The 22208-nt window shown below is 38.7% G+C and overlaps 2 protein-coding genes across 2 annotated transcripts; one reads left to right on the top strand and one right to left on the bottom strand.

Annotated features, from left to right (window-relative positions):
- Positions 1 to 1621: 1621 nt before the first annotated feature.
- LOC116255821 (histone acetyltransferase GCN5) lies at positions 1622 to 15668 on the top strand. Its single transcript, XM_031631852.2, has 13 exons — positions 1622 to 2540; positions 3446 to 3510; positions 4995 to 5075; positions 5978 to 6049; positions 6814 to 6982; positions 9673 to 9716; positions 10445 to 10544; positions 12161 to 12229; positions 12876 to 12930; positions 13849 to 13967; positions 14504 to 14597; positions 14956 to 15097; positions 15175 to 15668. The coding sequence occupies exons 1-13, from the start codon at positions 1923 to 1925 to the stop codon at positions 15239 to 15241; spliced, it is 1695 nt and encodes a 564-aa protein (XP_031487712.1). The 5' UTR covers positions 1622 to 1922; the 3' UTR covers positions 15242 to 15668.
- Positions 15669 to 17478: 1810 nt separating this feature from the next.
- LOC116255578 (uncharacterized) lies at positions 17479 to 19855 on the bottom strand. Its single transcript, XM_031631449.2, has 2 exons — positions 19611 to 19855; positions 17479 to 17852 (listed from the first exon to the last, which is right to left on the bottom strand). The coding sequence occupies exons 1-2, from the start codon at positions 19737 to 19739 to the stop codon at positions 17763 to 17765; spliced, it is 219 nt and encodes a 72-aa protein (XP_031487309.1). The 5' UTR covers positions 19740 to 19855; the 3' UTR covers positions 17479 to 17762.
- Between the last annotated feature and the right edge of the window lie 2353 nt (positions 19856 to 22208).

Genomic DNA, 22208 nt, shown 5'->3' with positions numbered 1-22208 from the left:
CATTGACAAGTATTTACAAACAGACGAACGCTTTTTTCTCTCTAAAATTTTTTATCATTTGGTTCCTTACTATTGTGCAGAGGGGTTGTTTGTTTCTTTTCCCTGACGGTGAAATTTCAATGGAAAAAGTTCCTTCCGGGAGTCCATCCCTTACAGATTTTAAGCTTGTCGATGAAGCTATTGCTGGTTGCCCACTATGTCCGACTTGCAACATATGTGGCTGAGGAAATGTTGCTTCCATTCACCATCATTAGCAATAAGGTAGACATGCCCCAAATTATCGTCAGCACAATTCGCCAGGTGCCCAAAACATTCGCTGAGAATCTCCGTCTCCGGCCACCCATAAATGTGCTCAAACCAGCACGCGACACCAAACTGAACTTGACCTACGGCGTCTCTGATGATGCCCGCCACTCCTTTTATGCCCCGTTTATACCAGTAGGTAATGCTGATCTCGACCCACTTATCCTCAAAGCTGACTCCATTGCTCCAAAGGATCTCCGATCGAAGCCAATTACGAATTTTGGTTGTTTGTTGTTCATTCCACTCAAAGTTCCACCAATACTCACTTGAGTGTGACCAAAACTGGTTAGTTAATTTGCTGGTCGGGGTCTGCCCTTTATGCTTAAATTGGTTCCTAGTCTTTTAAATGAACCAAATCGCCATGTGAAAGCTATCTTTCCAACATTTGTCAAGCGACTTGTCTTTGAACCTTTTCTTATGCTTGCATAAGGTTAAGAGGACTCCTACACCATGGAACCATCCTCCCAAATTTATCATAAATGAAAGACCAGAGAGACCGAGCTCCCTTACAGCCAAAGAAGAGGTGTTTGACACCTTCAGTCGCCTGCATACAAACATAGCACCGAGACGCAAGAGAACATCCCTGCTGTTGCACTAACACATCCGTAGGAAGATGCCCTGAGACACCTGCGTATAAAGTCCAAGAGGCCCTTGGAAGCCGTCTCCCTTGCCAAACTAGATTATAATTCTTGTTCTGATGACCTTTCTTTCAGATCTTTTGCCAAATTCCATGACGGTTAAGCTCACCATTGTCTCCATCCCTCTAGACCATAATGTCCAGCTGATCAGCCCGAAGAGGAGGATAAGTAAAGTGAATGTTGAGTTTGGCCAAGAAATCCATTACCAAGAGCTCTTTAACCGAGCATGTGTTAGTATCATGAATGAATTAGATGGGTGTGAGTGGAGGGAATCTTGTCCATTAGTTGATCAGCGCCCCCAATGAAAGTTTCTTCGTAAAAGGCGAAAGAGTTCAAATTTCAACAAATCCTGAAATGAGGCGTGTTTGATGAACTTGAAGAAGTTCACCTAAAAAATGGAGCCACTACGCTCTTCTTCCGAGATCTAATATTTTTTTACATGGTCAGATATTACTTTATCCTCACCAGTCACGACACCACTTTTTAGAAATTTCTTACAAATAATTACATTTAAATTTATTTATTTTCCTAATTATAATCAAGATCTTTTTCAATAAAATGCTCATGAGTTGATTCTATTTATGGCATTTTTTGAATTAAACTCTAACAATAAACCATACATAACGCTAAATATTCAAGTTAAAAGATATACCTCTATCATTAACATCGACGTACCTCAAAACGTCGAAAGCAAGGAGGCCTCGAGGGATGGAATGATCGAGATGAAGTCGGATCACACGAAGTTTTATCAAACAATTTCGCTGCAGAACGCTGAAATTCGCTGAGTATAGATCCGACCAGAAGGGGATCCGACTGTAGATCCGAACCGTTTCTCATCGCGGCGAGCAGTAGCCGGGCACCGGTTCAGCCGTCTCCACCAGCTCGAGGAACCCCGACCCTAAACCCTAAGACCGTAAACTGTCAACGACCGCCGTGCTGCCACTGCCCCGCCGCTCACCACCGCCACCGGCGGAGCTAGGAATGGAGGGAAACTCCGGCGCGCGCTCGGCGTCCCCCTCCCACTCCGCCTCCGCCTCCGTGTCGAGCTCCGCTCACAAGCGCAAGCTCAACGAGGACCTCCCTTCCTCTTCCCTCCCGCCCCATCACCACCTTCCCCACCCCCATCCTCACCACCACCACCTCTACCCTTCCTCCCTCTCTGACACCCGCGACGGCGCCCTCACCTCCAACGATGACCTCGACAGCATTTCCGCCCGCGCTGACTCCGATCCCGACTCCGACTCCGAGAACGAGGAAGAGGGTGAGGCCGAGGAGGAGGAGGAGGATGACGAGGAGGAGGAGGAGGAGGAGGATGAGGAGGAGGACTCAATGCGGACGTTCACGGCCGCCCGGTTGGATAATTCATCTGCTAGGAACGTGAAGCCTAAGGTCGAGAATGCGCCGGTGAAGCTCGAAGCGGAGAACGTCAAGGAGGAGCGTGCGGTGCCCGTTGCAGCTCCGGCTGCACAGACAGCAGCTGCAACGGTGCAGTCAACTGCTGGAATCATCGCGAAGGATGATCCCTCAAAGGGTATCTTCACGGAGAATATACAGACCAGTGGCGCCTATAGTGCTAGAGAAGAGAGCTTAAAGAGAGAGGTAACTTTCAGGGTTGTGAAATTGTGCTTGTACATTCAATTTCAATTTCTTTTACATTAGATTCTTGTGTTATTGGAAGGAAGAAATAAAATTTATGTCAATATTGCGGGTTATGCATATTAATTTACTCGACCCACGTTCCTTTCGAGTCTCTAATGACTTATCTAGTTTGCTGCATTCACATAGTCTTGTATGAAGTTCACCTTGTCCAGTGTGACCTTATAATTTGCTGCCTTTATATTTTATGAGGGGCACAATGCTAGGATGAAAGCATGCGAGTGAAATAAACATAAATTTACTTGATGATGGCATTAGCATTTTTTGGTTTGTCTCCTAATACTATTTCCATAGTCTAGGACTTTTGAGAAACCGATGGCTTAGAAACCTCTATTTCATGTTATCAACAGGTTCCTAGGTTGTATTTTTGAAATATCAACTTGTTAGAGAAGATACCCGTGTATTGGCCGCGTCATTTGTTGGGGATAACGAATCTGGGCATAAATTCATTATGGTATTGGCCGCGTCATTTGTTGGGGATCTTTATTTCCTTGCATTGACCACATATATGGAGGTGAATAGGGCTTAATCTTAAAATAAAAATCGGTTTCATATTCTTCTCATTGTTCAAACTTCATTGGTCATTAGAGTAGCTGTTACTGCTTTACACCAAACTCCATCTCTTACTTTTTCTTTCCTATAAACAATTAAATTAAGATTCAAGAAGAGCACTGCTGCGTACATCTTTAATGGTCATACTTTTCATTCTCTCACTAAAAGCTCATGCGCCATTTGAATACTTGCTTGAGGAGATGCAATTTCCATGCAATTTTCTTTTTTTCCCAGTTCATGTGAAGTCAAATTTATTGGATTGATTAATATAAATTGCATGTTCTTCTGTTTCTTAGGAAGAATCTGGAAGGCTCAAGTTTGTATGCTATTCCAATGATGGGGTTGATGAGCATATGATATGGTAATCCTCTCTTCTTTTCCTGTTTTGTCTTATATTGTACCTGATAATATGGTCCATCAATAATTCCATACTGCTAATTATATTGTAGATGTGTCTTAAAACTATATGCTAAAGCATAATAAGTTTTCGATGAATGATGGGTGGAACCCTAGTAACCAAAGAAGGAAATATATGCCCCCATATACAAACGGACTCACAGGATTACGACGCTAAACCACATTCTGATATAACATCCCAACCCATAGGAATGTCTACCCACAGAAGACAGCATTCCCTTGGTGGACAGAGAAATAGGAACCCCATTTTGCTATTAGCATGTTCAAAAGACCTGAATAGATGATGGTAGGCTCTCTGGATATTGGAGAACTTTGGATGGGTACTTCCTCTCCCTTTAGCAACAATCTATATCCACCTCTTCCATTTACAGTTATTAGCTATTTTGTGGGAATCAGTTCCTGGCTGTTGAAACTGACCCAACAAATTTATCTACAATTTACGTTTCTGGCCAAATGAATCCAGCATTCATCACCCTAACTCCAGCCATTCTAATTTCTATAGCAACCCTAGGGAACAATTATTCTGTCTGCCACCTTAGATCTATGCTGTCACTACATAGAAACCGAGCAGAATCTCATTTGAAGAAGCAATGTTTTCTTACGGATAACTCCCCTTTTAGTCCAGATTGACATAAGCAATCTGTCCTGACTCCAACTATCACGGAATGGGACTTCTTACAGGTGTGCCATGTAGTAGCCTTAGAAATGGCTATTGAGGGTCACTTCCTTGTGAACAGCTTTATAATGTTGGCTCCACAATTTCCAAATGATAAGATCTTAAGTTGGCTAACTATCAGCCTGGAAGACACATGAAGTTAAAATTTATTCAAGCCTTTGCTTATAAGATTCAGCTCATTTGATGAAATCATAGATTTATTCCATTACTTCATTATATATCTCTCATATATTCAGTTCATCATCTTTGTTGTATTCTGTTTCCTTTTCTTTTTGTATAATATAAATAAATATATACACAAGCTTTCAAACTACCAAGGCATACATGTCCATGCCATAAATGAGAGGCCGACAACTCTTCCTAATTGCTTATTTTATAGTAAAGCATGAGAGGAAACAGATCTCTGGTTGGTACTTTGACATGGAAATTACTACATACTAATTCTTCCAATCACACACAAAAAGATTGGAAAAAAAAAACAAAAGAAACAGGGGAAAAAAAGAACTCATGAGGGCATCTACATCTTAAATAGGCGAGAAAAAAGTATCATGATATGATAACATTATGTTTCAGTATGTTCATTTACACGTGGTTAACACTGCTACAGCTTATTTGAAGTTTGACTGGGTAATGGAGCTTCTTTCAAAGTTTATTAGTTTGTTTATTTTTCATTTTTTTGTCTATGTTTTAATAATTGGATGCATTTGATTGCTGGGTGACCTATGATTGATCTAATATCTTTGCGTGAACAGGTTGATTGGATTGAAGAACATCTTTGGCAGGCAATTGCCTAATATGCCTAAGGAATACATTGTACGTCTTGTGATGGATAGGTAACAGATTGTGCTGTAGTTCAAGGCAGCCTTTAGACACTTTTCTTGGGAATAAAACTATAAAACTGGTGACTGTGTTCTGGTTCATATCTTTGAGTATTGAACGACATTGTTTATTTTGGGCACTGGATATGATAGGCAAGACTAGGATCATGACTTACTGATGTTGATTTAACAGTTAATACCTCTAAGACATTAATGCTTGTTATTGGATGCGATCTCCATATCATGATTAGATGTGAAAAATTAACTATCCATGGTATGTCTACCTGACTAAAGGTTTCTTGAATTGTAAGATGGTTTCATGGAAGATCATGATACATTCCTATTGATAAAAAAAACTGTGTCCGAAGTTAATTAGCAACTTGTATTTCTCTTGTGCTAGGGCTGAAAAAATCTTGTCCAGGTGTGCTGTTTGTTCTTTATAGGAACTCAGGACCACGGTACCCTGCCTTGTGGTTGATTGATCTATGTCCCTGGGAGTTTCATTCAGGATATGGAAATAGTGATACAGGTTCCGCGAGCATGAATGCATGATGCCTGTGTCTGCTCAAACTAAAGGCAGATTAGATTTAAGCTTGTTATAGATGTAATCTTCACTTTTCCCATTTTGTACTAAATGGGGGAGTGAGGTTGATTGTGTTGATGAAATCTAGTCAGTTGGTCTATTGATCATCAACATTTTATTGTTCCTTTATGTTCTTATTACCATTTTGGGCTATAATGAACCTTCGTTTCTTTCAGAGGGAAGGTTGGGGTGGGGGGTGAATTGCGGTTCAATTTTGGCCTCGAATAGTTTCAGGACCAAGTGATTGTTGCATAATAAGATAAATTTATTGTTCTTTTTTATTTATGTTTGTGTGTAGAGATTGGGTGATATTTCACTTCATGTGTTGTTGCAGAAGTCACAAATCTGTGATGATCGTAAAAAACAATCAGGTTGTTGGGGGCATAACATATCGTCCTTATCATAGGTAATGAAGAATTTACATTTTTTCTTTTGAATGAAATTATGCTGGCAAAGCCACATGTTCAGCTCGCTGAACTAGATGATTCCAATATTTTTTTCATTTATGATGCATAATGCTGTGGTTCCTATTTATTGTTCTTAATATATGGAAGTTTGCACATGATGTAGATAACCCAACTAAGAAGTCGATTGATTTTATATTCTGTAACACAGACAAACATAATATGTATGATAATGCAAGTATGTGCAAATGTCTATGAGTAATATGTACGTGAGATGTGTATATAGCATGTAAAGTAAGTGTTTATATGATGCTGAAATGATGAACTTATGTGTGATACAAACACCACTACCTACTTAACAAAGTGCTTACAAGTCATGATGTATGTACATCTATATAAGTGTAGCTTGTATTCCAAATTCACTTGTTTCTCCCCCCCCCCCCCTCCTGATCGTACAATGAATTGCAAGTCACGGGGATTATATTTCTAAGCATGGTACAGTAGATGTATCATGCAAGAGTTGAGCTCTTGTGAAATTTTGTGCTGTTAACTTCATCATGTTCCTTTTTTTGGCATTTATGTCTTTGGCTCCTCTTCAAGCAACGTGCTGAAATTATTAGGTTTTACTTCTGAAGAGAATTATAGTTGTTTTTGAAAGGTTGCTGACAAGTTAATTGATTTGATGCTGTAACTCAGGAGGATTTTTTTTTTTTTTTGGCTTCTTTTTTATGCCATCCCTTGTTAACTATACCTTGAAATCTTCCAGCCAGAAATTTGGAGAGATAGCTTTTCTTGCTATTACAGCTGATGAGCAGGTTAAGGGCTATGGCACAAGGCTGATGAACCACTTAAAACAGCATGCTCGTGATGTTGATCATCTCACCCATTTTCTAACCTATGCTGACAATAATGCTGTTGGTTACTTTATAAAGCAGGTACGGTGATAACACCTGCTTTTGCCTAAATGATTTTGCTTTTATTTCTTACTCATTTTGATCCTTACATGATTGGTTAAATTCTTCAGCAAGTGTTGGCGATTTTGGGAAAATATTGTGATATTATCACCAAATTAGAATGATGCACTTTTTAACAGGAAAATATCATGACATTTCAAAATATCACCAAAAATAAGCACCACAGGTCTTTCTCCATTCGAAAAAAGCTTTTAATATGTAGTGTAAGCATATGTTTTTTGTTTTTTGCTTCTTTAAAATTTCAAAACTTGTTTTGAAACTCTAACAACATTTTTGTAAGGCAATCAGTAGGAACTCCCTCATGGTTTCATAATTTTTTTTTATTCTTTTATGTGTCTGTTTTGAATTTTTTGAATTTACAAAATTTTTTCCCAGAAAAACAATTAAACAACTTTGCTGGTAGATACTAAAGATATACCTTATCAATAAATGCTAGTGAACGATATGTGTGACTGATCTTTTGTATGACAACATTACTTGAACATGGACTATTACTGCATGGCTGTTTTATATTGTTAAGAATAGACAGTATAATTTATAAAGTGCTTTTTCTGATCTACTGACTGAAATAGTTTTTGAACCGCAAGTCGTGGCTAATTGGCAACTCTGAGCTGTCCATTTAAACAGGTCCTTGGGAAAAATCAAATTATCAATACTGACTTAAGAAACTCCAAAACTTAAAAAGCTTAAACGTAGTTGTATCTCTCATTTTTATTTATCTTACCTTGTTTTGAGCTGGGGACCACACTTCTTCTGGGATAACATATTCTGTATTGATGTTGCCCTCTAGAGGTCTTTCAGTAAGATGATTTGGAATGACAAGTTCAATGTCTCTGCAGTCATCCTGACAATGGTGGGATACAGTATCCTAATTAGTTAAAAGTGCTGGTTCAGCATCTTCTTGGAAGTCCTAAATTGCTAATGTCTAGGCAGGGCAATGAGCCTAGTTGGAACTCAAAAAAATTGAAGCATTGACCAGCAATTTGCTATATTAGTTTGAAAAATTAAAAGAAATTGAAAAAGTGGTGAACAATACAACTGTACAAGTGAAAGCCACATATTTTAGACTGCCAGAGCATTAATGAACAAAAGAAGAAAAGGAGAAGACTGCCTCCCATCTTGCAGTTGCCTAGGCTCCTTTTCATGGTAAGGATGTTCACGAGCCAAGCTGAGCCAGCTTATACTCGGCTCGTGGATCAAAAGACTGAGCTCTGCTCAAGCTCAGAAAGGCTTGAACTCGGCTCAAGTCAGCTTGATTAAGTTCGAGCCAATACTTGGCTCAAGCTTACCCAAGTCCTTTCGTAAAAAAATAATTTTTTAAGAGTGTTGACATCTAGGTTTGAGGTCTAAGCCTGGCGCTTGCCAGCAAGGAGAGAAAACCACTGGAACAATATACTTTTGTGATAACATTGTAGAAAATTGTTTATATAAGGTCGATTGAGTTTGCACCACCTGAACTCACCCAGTTCGAACTCGACTCCTTTATTTAAATGAGTCTACTTCTCAGCTCGAACTCGATTTGTTTATTAAACAAGTCGCACTCGAGTTGTCTCGACTCTTATTGAACATCCCTACTTGCTATACTCTTGGCTTGAGAATTAGCTATATGCAATGGGTTACTCCATTTTGACTCCCATTAAGCATCTCCTTATACAGAAATTATATTAGAAGCTTGAAAATAGTGATTTTATCCGATATATGTTCACCATATCCCTGTGACAAAGGTTTAGGTGATGACGCCATGTGACTGCATATATAGTATGACAAACCTTAACTTGTATTTGACCATCTAGACAGTTCTTTGCTCTTTCAGTAATGGAAGAGTACTATGACATTCATAAAGATTTATCTTAACAAAGAAGAGAGTGACATCTTTGGATGCAGTTCTTGAAATCTTGGTGTTTTTGGAATGCGGTTCACATTTTCTTGGCTTTACTGAAATATCCATTAGTTTGCAAAGGTATCATGATTGATAAGACAATTGGCGACAGTCAAAAGATGCAGATCTAGAAGTCGTCGTAAGATATGAAGTTCATGGGACAATTCCTAAAGTAGCCATTAGCTGACAATCCCAGCTTCCCCATGCGAGTGTTTTCGTTCATCTGTTCTTCATGAAGGGAAAGAGATTCTGAGGTTGATGTTATTGTGATAACTTTATAACATTAATGTCACACATGCATGACCGTGGTAAATATTTGTCTATTGAACCAGAGTATGGTGAAATGGTTGTAGAGGAATCAGGTGCCACTTTGCCAGACCCACACTTCTGATTTTTAACCGAACAGGGTAACACATGCGTTGGTGATGTTCTACTGAGAAATATCATTTAGCAAGAAGTAGGAATTCTTAGCATGCACATAGGCAGACAGATGAAGCCTTGAAGGCAAGCTCTCCACATCTAATGTTCCTTTAATTTGAACCGTATTATTTTGAGGTGCTTTCTATCTGTATCATGTTATTCAGGATCAGTTAATGTTTCATCTACGCAGTTCATTCATGATTCTCCTATTTTATTCTTCCTTTACCAATGTCTTCAAGGCTCAAGGTGTCAGGTCTTTTGCACCTCTGCCCCTATAGCAGTATAGCTATGTCTGCTTTCTGGGTCACTGGTTCATTGTCATTTCACTGATCTTTGCACTTCATTGTTTCAGGGATTTACAAAGGAGATTGGATTGGATAAGGATAAATGGCAAGGGTAACTTCCTAAATTTTTCAAAGATACTAGTGGATTAGATCCTTACATCCCTCAGCATGGCTAGCTGCCTGACGTGTGATTCCAGAAACTATCTGATTTTCATAATTTAGGTATAATTATAGGATTTATTGTGACATTGTAATTCAGTTACCAAGATTTCCTTGTATTCTTATTTGTTACTCTATATATAAACATCTGCAATATTTTCAAATTCTGGGGAAATGTGTAATGTATCTGCAGAAATGAAGAAATGATGAGTGATGATTTTTTTTTTTCTTGGAAATGTTTTTCCCTCCAAAGAGGTTTCTTCATTTTTTCATATTCTGAAAGGTTTTTATTTTCCTATTCTCACATTCAGCAAGTTTTCCTATGAAAAGCTTGTATGGAATTGACAATCTACTTTTATGTTAAATCCTCTAAAATAACTTGACAAATTGTTTTGTTTTTGCATGCATATTTATGTGCATGTCTTCTTACTAATGTTCTCGCATCTCTCCTGTGGATGTTCTGCTACTATGATGTTTTCGTGACAAATTTGGCTCTTCGAACCTGATCCAATAAAGTTTCAGTCACTTATGTTTTTTGCAGATAAACATATGCGCACACACATACAAGAGCCAAATAAGTGACAAGCATTCCACCTTTTGGTGCTGTTTCTTGAATAAGTATTTAGGGATTAGGAGATGGTAGAACTTGATTTTGTTCATTAGATCTATATAACATTTCAGGTACATCAAAGACTATGATGGAGGGAGTCTTATGGAATGCAAAATAGATCCAAAGCTTCCATATACTGATTTATCTGCAATGATTCGGCGTCAGAGGCAGGTGATGCGTAACGCTGAAGGTTTAATTTAGCTGATGCCGTTTCTCTTATGAGTCATGAGACTCATGACATGCCTTATGAAGGGAAGCTTAACTGCATAAATGCACAGTACATCTGAAATCTTACTGAATTACAGAAATATATCCTGAACAACTAGGAATGTGCATACATGCTGTATTTTGACATCTTATTTAAGTCATGGATGTGTCTCATCTCAAGATTCCATTGATAGGAAAATGGTTCAAGTAAAATACAGAGAGATGGGTCTCTGTTTTCCCATCTGGTAGTTTATCCACCATATAGTCAACTGGTAAAACAATTTATCTGATCCAATCAAAGTCTGATCCAGCACTAAATTTTTTTCCAATTTTACAATAATGTAGTCCAATCTTGAGGCATGTTTATGTTCCATGTCACTTGCAAGAAAACAACAACGCTCGGGTGTGAATATAAAGTTTAGCATAAGTGAATTAGTAAGTTTCTCCTTTTAAAGGTTCTATCTCTAAGAATTGAACATTCCATTTGATTGGCTTCTTATGCTGGTTTATTTGGGTTCAAATTTAACATTTCAAGCCATGAAATTTGCTGGCAATGTTCAAGAAATGGGCTCTAACCAGAAGGCTTTTTGCACTTTCAGTCTTTTCTTGGACACCATGATTGCTGTAGGAAGAAAGTGGAAATGGGTTTATGTATCGTAAAATTCTAGGTCATGTGATTTCTGGCCTATTTCTTCTTTTTTATTCAATGACAAGGGAAGCAAGAAAATGCCATATGATATGCCAGTTTCTGCCGAAGATCCATTCCAGACTCGGTATGGATACATAGATGGGTCAATCTTTGTGTTATATGGCCATGTATACCCTAAAGTAAAAAATATGTGGTTTTATTGATAGTGCAGAGTGGATGCCATTATTTTTAATTTGGATACTGTTGGTACAAACCTACAGATTTATGTTACATTAGAACTGCAGACTTTTAGAGATTAATTGCTTGTATTGCATGGAAACTGTGGCAATCGTTGTTACTTTGTTTATTGAATTTTTTAAAATTTAAACAAACCAACCATTATTAGGTAGAATGCATGATAGGGTAAAGCTGTTGCTTCTTTATATATAGCAGAAAAGGAAGAAAGTTGGTGATGGATAAGAGGAAAATAAAGATGGAAGAAGAGAAAGATTTGACTCTCGCTCTTTCTGTGTCCACAACTTGAACATAAAACATAATGTCTGACACTATTATTATAATGTTTTGCATTTGCTTTTAAGAGCATTTGCAAAGCAACTCAAAATTTTAACTAGAGTAAGTGTGATATGTCTATGTTTTGTCTATGTCTATGATATAATACATTACGTTGTGCACAATGCACATTGTAAGAGGGGCAGGGGAAGCACTGTTTGAGCAAAAAGAAGAAAAAAACTGGCTTGATTCATATTTCTTCAGTTATCATCCTTTGTGTAGTTCTTTGTGCCCTTTCGAGTATTTGTTGTTTTTAATATATCCTGTCCAACATCAGATGAATAAGATTTTTTGCGTTTATTTATATTACTGATTCAAAATGCTCAGTATTTTGTTGGTTCTGCAAATTTTGATATTGTTCCATCTTGAATTTCTGTGGCAGGCAATTGATGAAAAAATACGGGAACTTTCTAACTGTCACATAGTGTATCCTGGGATTGACTTTCAGAAGGTATGTTCATACACATATTTAAGTTCATAGATGCATATCATGTGATTTAGCCTTTGTCTTCCCTAGTTTTAAATCTCAAACATGGGTAATGGTCATGCTTTCTTTAGCTTTTCTTATTTTTTTATTTCACATTTGAGCATCACTTTCTCATTTGCTGCCTGAGTTGAATTGTTTATGTCGAAAATTACCATGATTTGCCATCTGTTCCTCGTCCGTGATGAACATTACTGAGAGGAATCTTCCTTAGTGACATGTAACTGTTTTCCATGTTAACCCTAACGTGATGATCTAAATCTGTATCCGACAGCTTTATCCCATGATGTAAGTTATATCTACTGCTGCTTGAAAATAAAGTTTACATTTGCTAAGTAGTTCAATCCTTAACCATTGAAACCCCACATAGAATGGATGAGTGCTTATTTACTGTAGTTGTTTGTTTATGTAAACTCATCATGATGGAAACCCTGGATAAGACAGCTTGTTTCTCCTCAACATATAATATTTTTGTACCTTTAATATGGTGTAGAAAGAGATAAAAATGACATGTGTACTGTCTTGTTGAGGAGAGTCACTTGGTTTCACGAATAGAGACTTGAGCAGTTAATTGCATTTCTAATCAGCTGACTTCGTGTGTAACTTATTTCAGAAAGAAGCGGGGATACCCAGGAAGGTGCCCAAGGTTGAAGATATTCCTGGGTTGAGTGAGTATATTTTCACATTTTTGTCTTGCATGTCTTTTACGTTCCTTCTGCAGTTATTCTTAGTTTGTATTGTGCTCAAATGGTATCTCCCCTTTTATTTAGTAGTTATGGCTGGCACTTTTTCGGGCTTGCATTCATCAGCCTTCTTTTATCTGCATAAATGTTATCTACTACTCCTTTGTACAAGTATAATTACATAGTTGCTCAGTAGTTGACGGAATGGACTCATGTTGGTTTTTGGGGTTTCTGGATATTCCAAGGGTTATGGTATTAATGGTTGCTCTACTAATTTTAGTGTCAAAATCTCGACTGGTCAGCAAACAAGTTGGTTCAGTCAATACTCATGTTTCATATCAGTAACTAGTTGGTCAAATCAGTCAGCTTAGTTGTTAATTAGCTGACTAATCTTTGTCCTGTAAAAAAAATACATAGATACATATGTTTCTGTATTTATTTCATATAAATATATGTATTTATTATTTATAGTCAATCAACTTGGACCAGGTCAGACCAGCTAAGTCTCAATTAGTCTTTTTAGGGTCTCTCAATACTCTCAACAACATCTGGCCAACTTGATTTTGTCAACTTGGTTACTAACCAATAACGAGAGCTGAAGCCCAATGTTTATTTCCCTTCTTCTTTTTAGGGCCTTAACAACATGTGTCCAACTTGATTTTGTCGACTTCGCTACTAATCAATAACGGGAGATGAAGCCCAGTGTTTATTGCCCTTCTGTGTCTCTGTCTCTCTTTCTCTCTATCTTGATTGGTATCAACTGATATCCATGTGATGTGCTTCATATTCATTATAGATTGCAGACTGTAGGGTACTGGTTTTTCCTTCTCTACAATTTTCTTTGGTAAACAAACAGACTTTGGATATGGTTCTTATTGGGATGATCGCATGATGTGTCTACAGAGGAGGCAGGATGGACTCCAGACCAATGGGGACATTCACGGTTTAGGGTGACAAATGCAGCTCCAGATAGTGTTACATATCGGCAGTCTTTGAATGCATTCATGCGGACACTATTGAAGGCAAGTCGTGTTTTCTGTTAGATGTATCTTTCTTGAAATTTAGAAACATGCAGCCTGGTGCAAAGGTTGTTGCTTTGTAAGAATTTGGATAATGATATGCAATCTCTTTATTTTATTTTATTTTATTTTTGTCTGTATAGACTAAGGGTCTGTTTGATGGTGCTGACTTAAGGGTGATCCCTTTGATGTGAAAGAGGCAGACCCTTTGAAATTATTATGGCAGGTGGATCTTGACCTGCTCATGTGGATTTTAGTGTCGTAGTTCGTTCACAGGGGGAGCTGTGAATGTCAAAATGATAAAGAGGGCCTGGCATTTCATCCATAACTTGAAGATCTGAGTCCACAGTCTCAGTTGTTTGAGAAAATTTTGGAACCATCCATGTTGGCAGTGTGGATCAAGGGATTTGTGTACATAGCCTGGAAACTTTAGTGCCATTCCAGATCACAATCTTAACACTGACTGCCAACACTTTTTAACTTCTTTGACCTTCATGTGGATAATTGATGGCATTAACTGTTATCCTCTCACTCCTCAGGCAATAAATGATCATCAGGATGCTTGGCCATTCAGAGAGCCAGTTGATGCACGTGATGTTCCTGATTATTATGATATTATTAAGGACCCTATAGGTGAGACTCTTCTTATTTTTATATTCTTTTTATACCCCAAAAAAATAATATTTTAGGCAGTAACATTATGTGCACCCAAACTGGCTTGCACACTGAGCTAGAATAATAATCAGATAATATCTTTGTACATATTGTAGATTCATAGCACAGGGCTCTGCTATTAGTAGTTGTGATACGGCTAATGCCCGCCAGAAATTGCTAGAGGCAGTTGTTTTTGGTCACTTTTAGGTGGGAAATATGAAGAACAGTAAAAGAACTTCATTGGATGGATTTATTTACCTGTGTACAGGGACTGCTACGAGATAAGACCTAGTGTCTTCTTACTAATTCGTCACTCTTATTGTTTTTCCTCATGTAGATTTAAAAACAATGTCAAAAAGGCTGGAGTCGGAGCAATATTATGTCACGTTTGAGATGTTTGTTGCAGATATGAAGAGAATGTTCACGAATGCACGCACTTACAACTCTCCAGATACCATTTACTATAAGTTAGCAACTAAGTAAGTTTGCACCATTGCCGTCTCCCACATAATTGATTGCATGCGTAGGTTTTACTGACTTACCTTTTGTTGCTTAGGTTGGAAAATGTCTTCTCAAACAAAGTCCAAGCTGGGCTCCAGGCTTGCAGCAAGGCATCGTCATGACTTTGGATTGAGGCATATGACCAGGAATTTTTTCTTAAGTTCCAAATGGTTGCCAAAATTATCGATTAAAACTGGTTCGTTGCTTCCAAGTATGTAATTTCTTGCATTGCATGTTTCCAGTGCCTCATAGCTACGTTCTGGGAGGAAGAAACGGTGAACTGAGAATGTGTGGTGAAGCCTCTGTCGAGGCAGCGGATCCGTCCACTGATTAATTGCCTTGTCAATTTTGAGTCTCAACATTGGTCAGGGATTCCACGAAGATTTTACCTATAAGGACGTATGCCTAGATTGCTCGCCATTGGTTTGTGGCAATTATGAAATTGCATTTAAGAACAAAGGTTGTCCAGATTGTGTAATTATAGGACCCCAAACTGTTATGCTGTATCTTGATATCTCATATTAAATGAAATGTAACTAGCTTGCTATAGATTGGACAATCTGCAATCTGTCTGTCTGTCTGTCTCTCTCTCTCTTATTTTGCTGGTGAACTTTTGTTTCGTACCAGAGGGAGCCCTTCAGACTTGTAGAAGTGATTTAGCAAGTTTGCTATACTTTTGCTGGCACTCCAGATAGAACGTGGAGGTAGGCAAAAAATACACTTGCAGAAGCGGTGCTATTTATCCTGGTAGCCAAAACTTGCACGCATGTTCATTAGCTTCCCATCATGGCGGTTGTGAAACAGAACATAATATTTATAATAATAATATGACAGGTATATCTTCAGCGATCCATAAAAAGTAGTGTACGCCAAAATGCTCTTCGGGTGGAGCTTGTCGGGATGACTTCCATTCGTTAGTCCCCAAATTTCTTTAGATACATAGCTCTAAATTTCCGTGGATACGTGATACATAACAAGTGTTCTTGAAGAGCAATCAATTAATGTCCAGGTTTTGCCACGAATGGTTCTCGATAGTTAAATCAAGCCTTTGGATCTTGTTCTTTACATTATGAGATCTTACTGCTGGACTGGTTTAGCTTTCTAGAAAGGTCCGTAGTGGTAAAAAATCTCAAGTTCGTACTGTCAGAAGAAAAAGGGAAAAATCCTTTTAGGAGTTCTCTACCATATCAAGAAATTACATTTTATGGACCTCATGTGAAAAGGCTCCGATTTTGGTCTACAAACTTGAAGTTTACATGTAAACATGAAACTGAACCCTCTTGGTGCAGCCGTAAGACCTCTCACGTGCTTACCTGTGGAACTGTTTTGTATTGCATAACTTCACGAAGAACCTTGCCAATGTCGCAAATCCAAATGGACAGGGTTACAATGGAACACAATCCAAATGCATGCCTCAACTTTGAATTAGAACAATGTTAATACAAAATTAAAGTGAACTTGATACCACAACACACGACTCTTAACATGACAAGGACAACTCATTGGGAAAAGTAAATGACGACACAAATGTTTGAAAGGTTTTAACAATAAGTGAATTTCCACTTTATTACATTTTTTCATTATTTTTTTTCATTGTGCAACTTTTAATGATATATGTCGTGTATTATTTAAACATGTACTTGTTTATTATATTTTATTAATTATTGATGTAATATACTTTGGGTTACAACAAAATGTTGCAAATGATGTCTCATTATGTTATATTTGGAAGTCGAATTTGAACATTTATGATAGTTCAGAGCGAGAGAAACTTCAGATACACACTAATTAAAGGGTTCACAGAACAAGTAGTACTTTCAACCTGAGAGAGGCGAGCATATAGTTGGAGCAGTATTTGGCACATAAGAAATAAATGACTGCACTTCACAAAATTGAGTTGTCAAATAGTAACCAAAAGATGTGCATGTATTCATGTTACGTGATCTCATTCGTGTTTGTCATTATCTTTCTATAGATTGTTATATTGAAAGGAATAGGAGGCAGCCCCCTTCACAAACTACCTACTCGAGAATCAAGCAGCAACTGAGTTAAATTTGGCTTGAGTGGCCAAGCAACGAGTTTTTAGACATTCCTTTCAATGTGCTTTAACTCAAAAGGACGGACAGTTCAATAATTTTGTCTTCAAGTGCATTTGCGTCCATTCTAAGACTCCCTGCACACTTTGCCTCGCAACAACAGAAGAAGAAGCGATTAATATCCATCCGAACCAAGTGAATAGTCCAGCAATATAATACAACAGTTTTCTTTAAACCATCTGAAGATGTTTGCGAACTTTAGCAACAGTCGCACAACATGTTGATCGATGGTAGGGATGGAGGAGAAATGCAGTCAGGCAGTATAACATGAAAAACACATCCAACATATGAACAAGTATACCGAATGTTCGAAGGCTACCGGGACATTATCTTTCTTTGTCATGTAAAGATAAGCAAATCAAAGTTTGCCAGAACTTGGCAATCCAACAGGAGATTGGACGCTTCAATCTTCTACATTTGCATCCCATGATTACATTATTAAACACAATTGCAAAGTGCAAACTTTTCCAAGCAAGGATAGTATGGGGAAAAAGGGGGTATTTCTGCACAAAAAGCCGCAAACTGAACGCCGGTTATCAAAGCAGGATCATTGTAAACTCTTCTTACGAGCAATCTCACGTATTTCTTCTGGTGATGGAGGTCGAGGACCCTCTGGTGGATATACCACATACGAACGCTTCACAGTAAAAAAGGGAAAAAACATTAGTTTACATGCAAGTAGTTTCAAGAAGGCAGTTTTGTAACAATTAACAGCGAAAAATGAGATATCAAAGGTATTCAACCGTATTATATCGCCCAACAAGATCCATACGCTTCCTCCAAGAGAGAAAATGATAAACGATAGTCAAAGCACTTTTTTGTTTTTTGCAAGTCTAAATACTCCTACGTGAATGATAACCATGTAGTACTTGAGGATTCTAAATCCAGTTCATTTTAACCTAGCCTATGTTCTCCCCTACATTTCCTTCATACAACCTTAACTAAAACATATCCATGAAGTTTTCTGATAATTGAGCACCCTTAAAGGATGATTTAACAACAAAACCAGCAATAAATTGTTCATTGCTTTTACTAATCCAGTCCTTGCTGCAATTTCAACCTACGTTTCCTTTTAGTATTGAAAGGAAAACATACTGTCCAGGCCATCGCAATAACAGGCAAGCCATTCTGATCAAACACTGTGTGACTTCAAGATGAAATGGAATGGTTTTGAATCCCTTATTTCACTTATACGGTTATACCCAGTGAAGGTGTGGCCAAATCGAGCTTCGAAAGCATTCCTCCTGAATGTTTTACTTTTGTCCAACAAACAAACATGGTATGGAGGAATTTCACCAAAACCCATAGACATGTTGACAGTTGTCTCCATTTAGAAAGTAGTATGAACTTGGTCTCAAGCTCAACTCCTTGTAATAATAGAAAGGAAAGCCGTTGTGCCAAAAGCAAAAGCTCTAGAACCAGGTGCTCACCAATTGGTTACCATTATTTTCCATAGCAGTAAAAGCATGGGTCAGAACTACAGCACTTTCTAGCTTTGCCTCCCGAAGAAACAAATACAAGTCGAACCACTGTTTCTAATCACAGTCCAAGGAACATAAGTTCCACACTCAAGATTTTTAAGTACTATTGCAGCAAATGACACTGGTCACAAATAATGACTGATAAGTTGCACAAGTTCTAGCCTGAGAAGTTTCGAGTACCATTTCAACAACATCACCAGCTACAGTCCATGTTGTAAGCTACCATTATCAGACTGCTCTAGCTACGATTCACATGAAATGCTAAAATCTGCTTCAGTCGATTTCATCACCGACCAGCTATCCACACACCAATGGCAACGTTATGCCACCTCATCAAATTAGTCTTTTGAATTCCGTCCAACACAAAACCTCACAAACCTATCTCGTGATTCACGTAACAACATAAGAAACTACACTTAACACGCAGGCTCCTGTAAAAACAAGCAAAATCGAAGGCTTGACAGTAAAACCCCGCGGCAAATATACCCTTCAATCACACAAACCTTCCACCCGGTTGAAAGGTGGCAAAGCGATGCCCACAAGAGGTTATATTTTTCAATCCATGACGAACCATCTATGGCCAGAGCCCCTCCTGGCTGTGCTAAAACCTATGGGTTCCACCGACTCTTTCTCTTGTACACATGAATTGGGACCGTCACCCTCCCGATATCCACAATCGTGACTTTCAACAAATACACTTCACGCCAACATATATGAACAAATCCACAACAATTCACAAAATGTAAGCCACCTACCACCATGATGACCAGAAAGGCCAACGCAACAAAGATCAAACCAAACACACATCCAATATCCCATCACCATCAGGTAAAAACTTGATCAGAGAACCACGGTAAGAAACAAAAAAAAAAAAAAAACAAATACGGAAGGAAAAGAGTAAGAGAAGAACTCACGTTCCCCATGATCCTCTCCAAATTCTTCGAGTCATAGGCGAAAGTATACATCATAACAATGGGAATCGCCACGTATATCCCAAATTTGGCGACCTCCAGTAAGCCTTTGCCAGGACCGATCGACGACATGCCTCGAAGGGAAGAGTGGGGGGAAAACAGAAACCCTAGAAGAGCGAGTGGAGGACAGATCTGAGACGACGCCGACGCAGCAACGGCCTGGCATACATTCAGATAAGAGCAGGGAACAACCACTTTTGGTTTGTAGCCGTAATCGGATCGAACCGATACGTATCGCTGAGTGGACGTCAACCTCTTACGATTCTGATAATGTAAATCTTTGCCACTAAAAAAACCAACCTAAATATGGTTTTAAATGTGTCTCTCCTCAAGAGGCGTCCGCTTCTAAAACATGGTTTTAAATGTGTCACTCCTCAAGACGCGTCATGTTTAAATGTGTCACTCCTCAAGAGGCGTCCGCTTAGGAGCTTGTATAAAGGTAAGCTTTTAATTCAATTTTATCCGACATTATGTTTCTGTGTTTTAAAGTAGTAGGGAACAATATCTAAATTGAAAGGTGTACTGTTGCTATCACTGACACCGACACAACTGAGAACTCCAGAGGCATGAGAATGGAGGGCTTTTGGGTCTCATTTTGGATGGTAGAATGAACCTCTTGCTCACCCCAAATGTGTCACTCTAACCAAAACTAATTTCAAAAGATATATATGATCGTATTGAACTTTCTAAAGCATAGCTGGAAGAAAATGTACTTATTATTGTCATCAGATTTTTTCACTTAACAATTAATATTATGGGACAATCGATGGCTAGTTGGATATTCAGTCAAAAATAAATCAAACTTTCAAAAATGTTTGAACCAAGTTTGGATTGGACCTATACATAGGTGCCACTTGTTATACAAGTTACTGGTGGTTAATGGCAGAACCAGAAAATTTTGGTAAATGGTAGTAATTATTTAATATTTAAACATTAATTTACACTTACATACAAACAAATTAAAATTAGAAAGGTTTAATGTATTTTCTTTCTACTGGATTCCGCTAAAAGTATAAGAGTATGTTTCGAAGGGCTTTATGTTGAAGACAGTTTGTTAAACATTAAAAGAAAAGGATCTACCTATTTTATTATGTCGTGTCTGTATAGCTGTCCTTTGCTTTTGTTGTATTTGCTTTGTTTATGTTGAGTCTTGGTGTAAACTCAAATGTTCACTTGTGTCGAAGCACCCTCCCAAAACGGCCCCAAGTGTAAAATTGAGATTCTTTGTTTTGGATGGTCGGCATGAGAATTCTGCAAGCGGCTTCGGTCTTCTTTTGTAAGTAAAGTGTAAAAGCTTACTTGTTTTCCCTCGTGATGTACTCAACTGTTTAAGTGAATATATTGTGGGTTTTCTTTCCACACTCTTTGTGCATTTTGTGTCTTGTGTTTTTGAAAAGGCATTCAAGAATCTGCACCCACTTGAACGAGAGTTTGCTGTGCCGCACGGTCTGAAGGAGTCGGCCCGTGACAGCTGGTATTAGAGACTAGATTATGCTCAATCTGGAGAAGTGATCGAAGAATCAGTGTAGAGATTCACGCCGGCTTGCTGCTGTTGAGAAGGACGTCATGACATCATAATACAATTTGCGAGGTGCCAAAGGCAAGGAGCCGGCCCGCCCAGAGGAGGCGAGCCCGGCCCATGACCAAGGAGACCTGGAAGAGACGGTGAACCGGTTGGTTGCAAATGTGGCCACCCATGAAGAAGCCATCAACTTTGCTGCCCAAACCTTGAGGGATTCAAGGAGGAGATGAAGTTGACGCGAGAACAGATGGCCAAGTCAGTGGCCATGAACCGATCACTCTTTGATTTGATGAAGACCCTACAGGACAAAATCGCTGGACTTCGAGCTTCAAACCAAAGACTGTTACGTACTAATTCAGTCAGTAGCAGTCAAGAGAGGACTAGTAGGGTTGACGTTCAACGTTCGTCAAAGTACAGTGGTAGCCAAGATGCCAGGGCGATCAACAACTTTCTGTTCCAAGTTGACTACTACCTGGACTTACAAAACGCAGTAGAAGATGACTTTAAGATCAAGACCGCAACGATGTTGTTAGAGGAAGATGCTGTGGCTTCGTGGAGGCGGAAAATGTTGGACATTGAGATGGGGACTGCACGATTCGTACCTTCGACGACTTTTGCAAGCAGTTAAAGGGATACTTTATGTCCGTAGATGCTGAAAGACATGCTTATCGGTTGGTTGCGAACCTGAAGCAGACAGGTGCCTTGAGAGATTACATCAGAACGTACCAAAAGGTTATGTTAAACGTGCCTATGATGTCAAAAAAAGATAAAGGTTCATCATAGGGCTCCAATCTTGGGTCCAAGCTGACGTGGAGAGATCGAATCCAGAGATTTTGGAGCAAACATATGTGGCAGCTGAGCGCTTGGCCGATCCCCAACGCAAAAGCTAATACCTTCAAGTCTACGAAGAAGTCCGACCACGGCGAGACACCAGAAATGAATCGTTGTCTCAGAAGCCAGCCGAGAGAAAGCCCTTCTTTTGCAAGGACTACATTGGGTCACTAAGAAAAGTAACTTGT

Source organism: Nymphaea colorata, chromosome 6, assembly GCF_008831285.2.
Source record: "Nymphaea colorata isolate Beijing-Zhang1983 chromosome 6, ASM883128v2, whole genome shotgun sequence".
Lineage (NCBI taxonomy): Eukaryota > Viridiplantae > Streptophyta > Magnoliopsida > Nymphaeales > Nymphaeaceae > Nymphaea > Nymphaea colorata.
The sequence above is the reverse complement of the archived record's forward strand: the minus strand, read 5'-3'. Positions and strand labels throughout refer to the sequence as shown.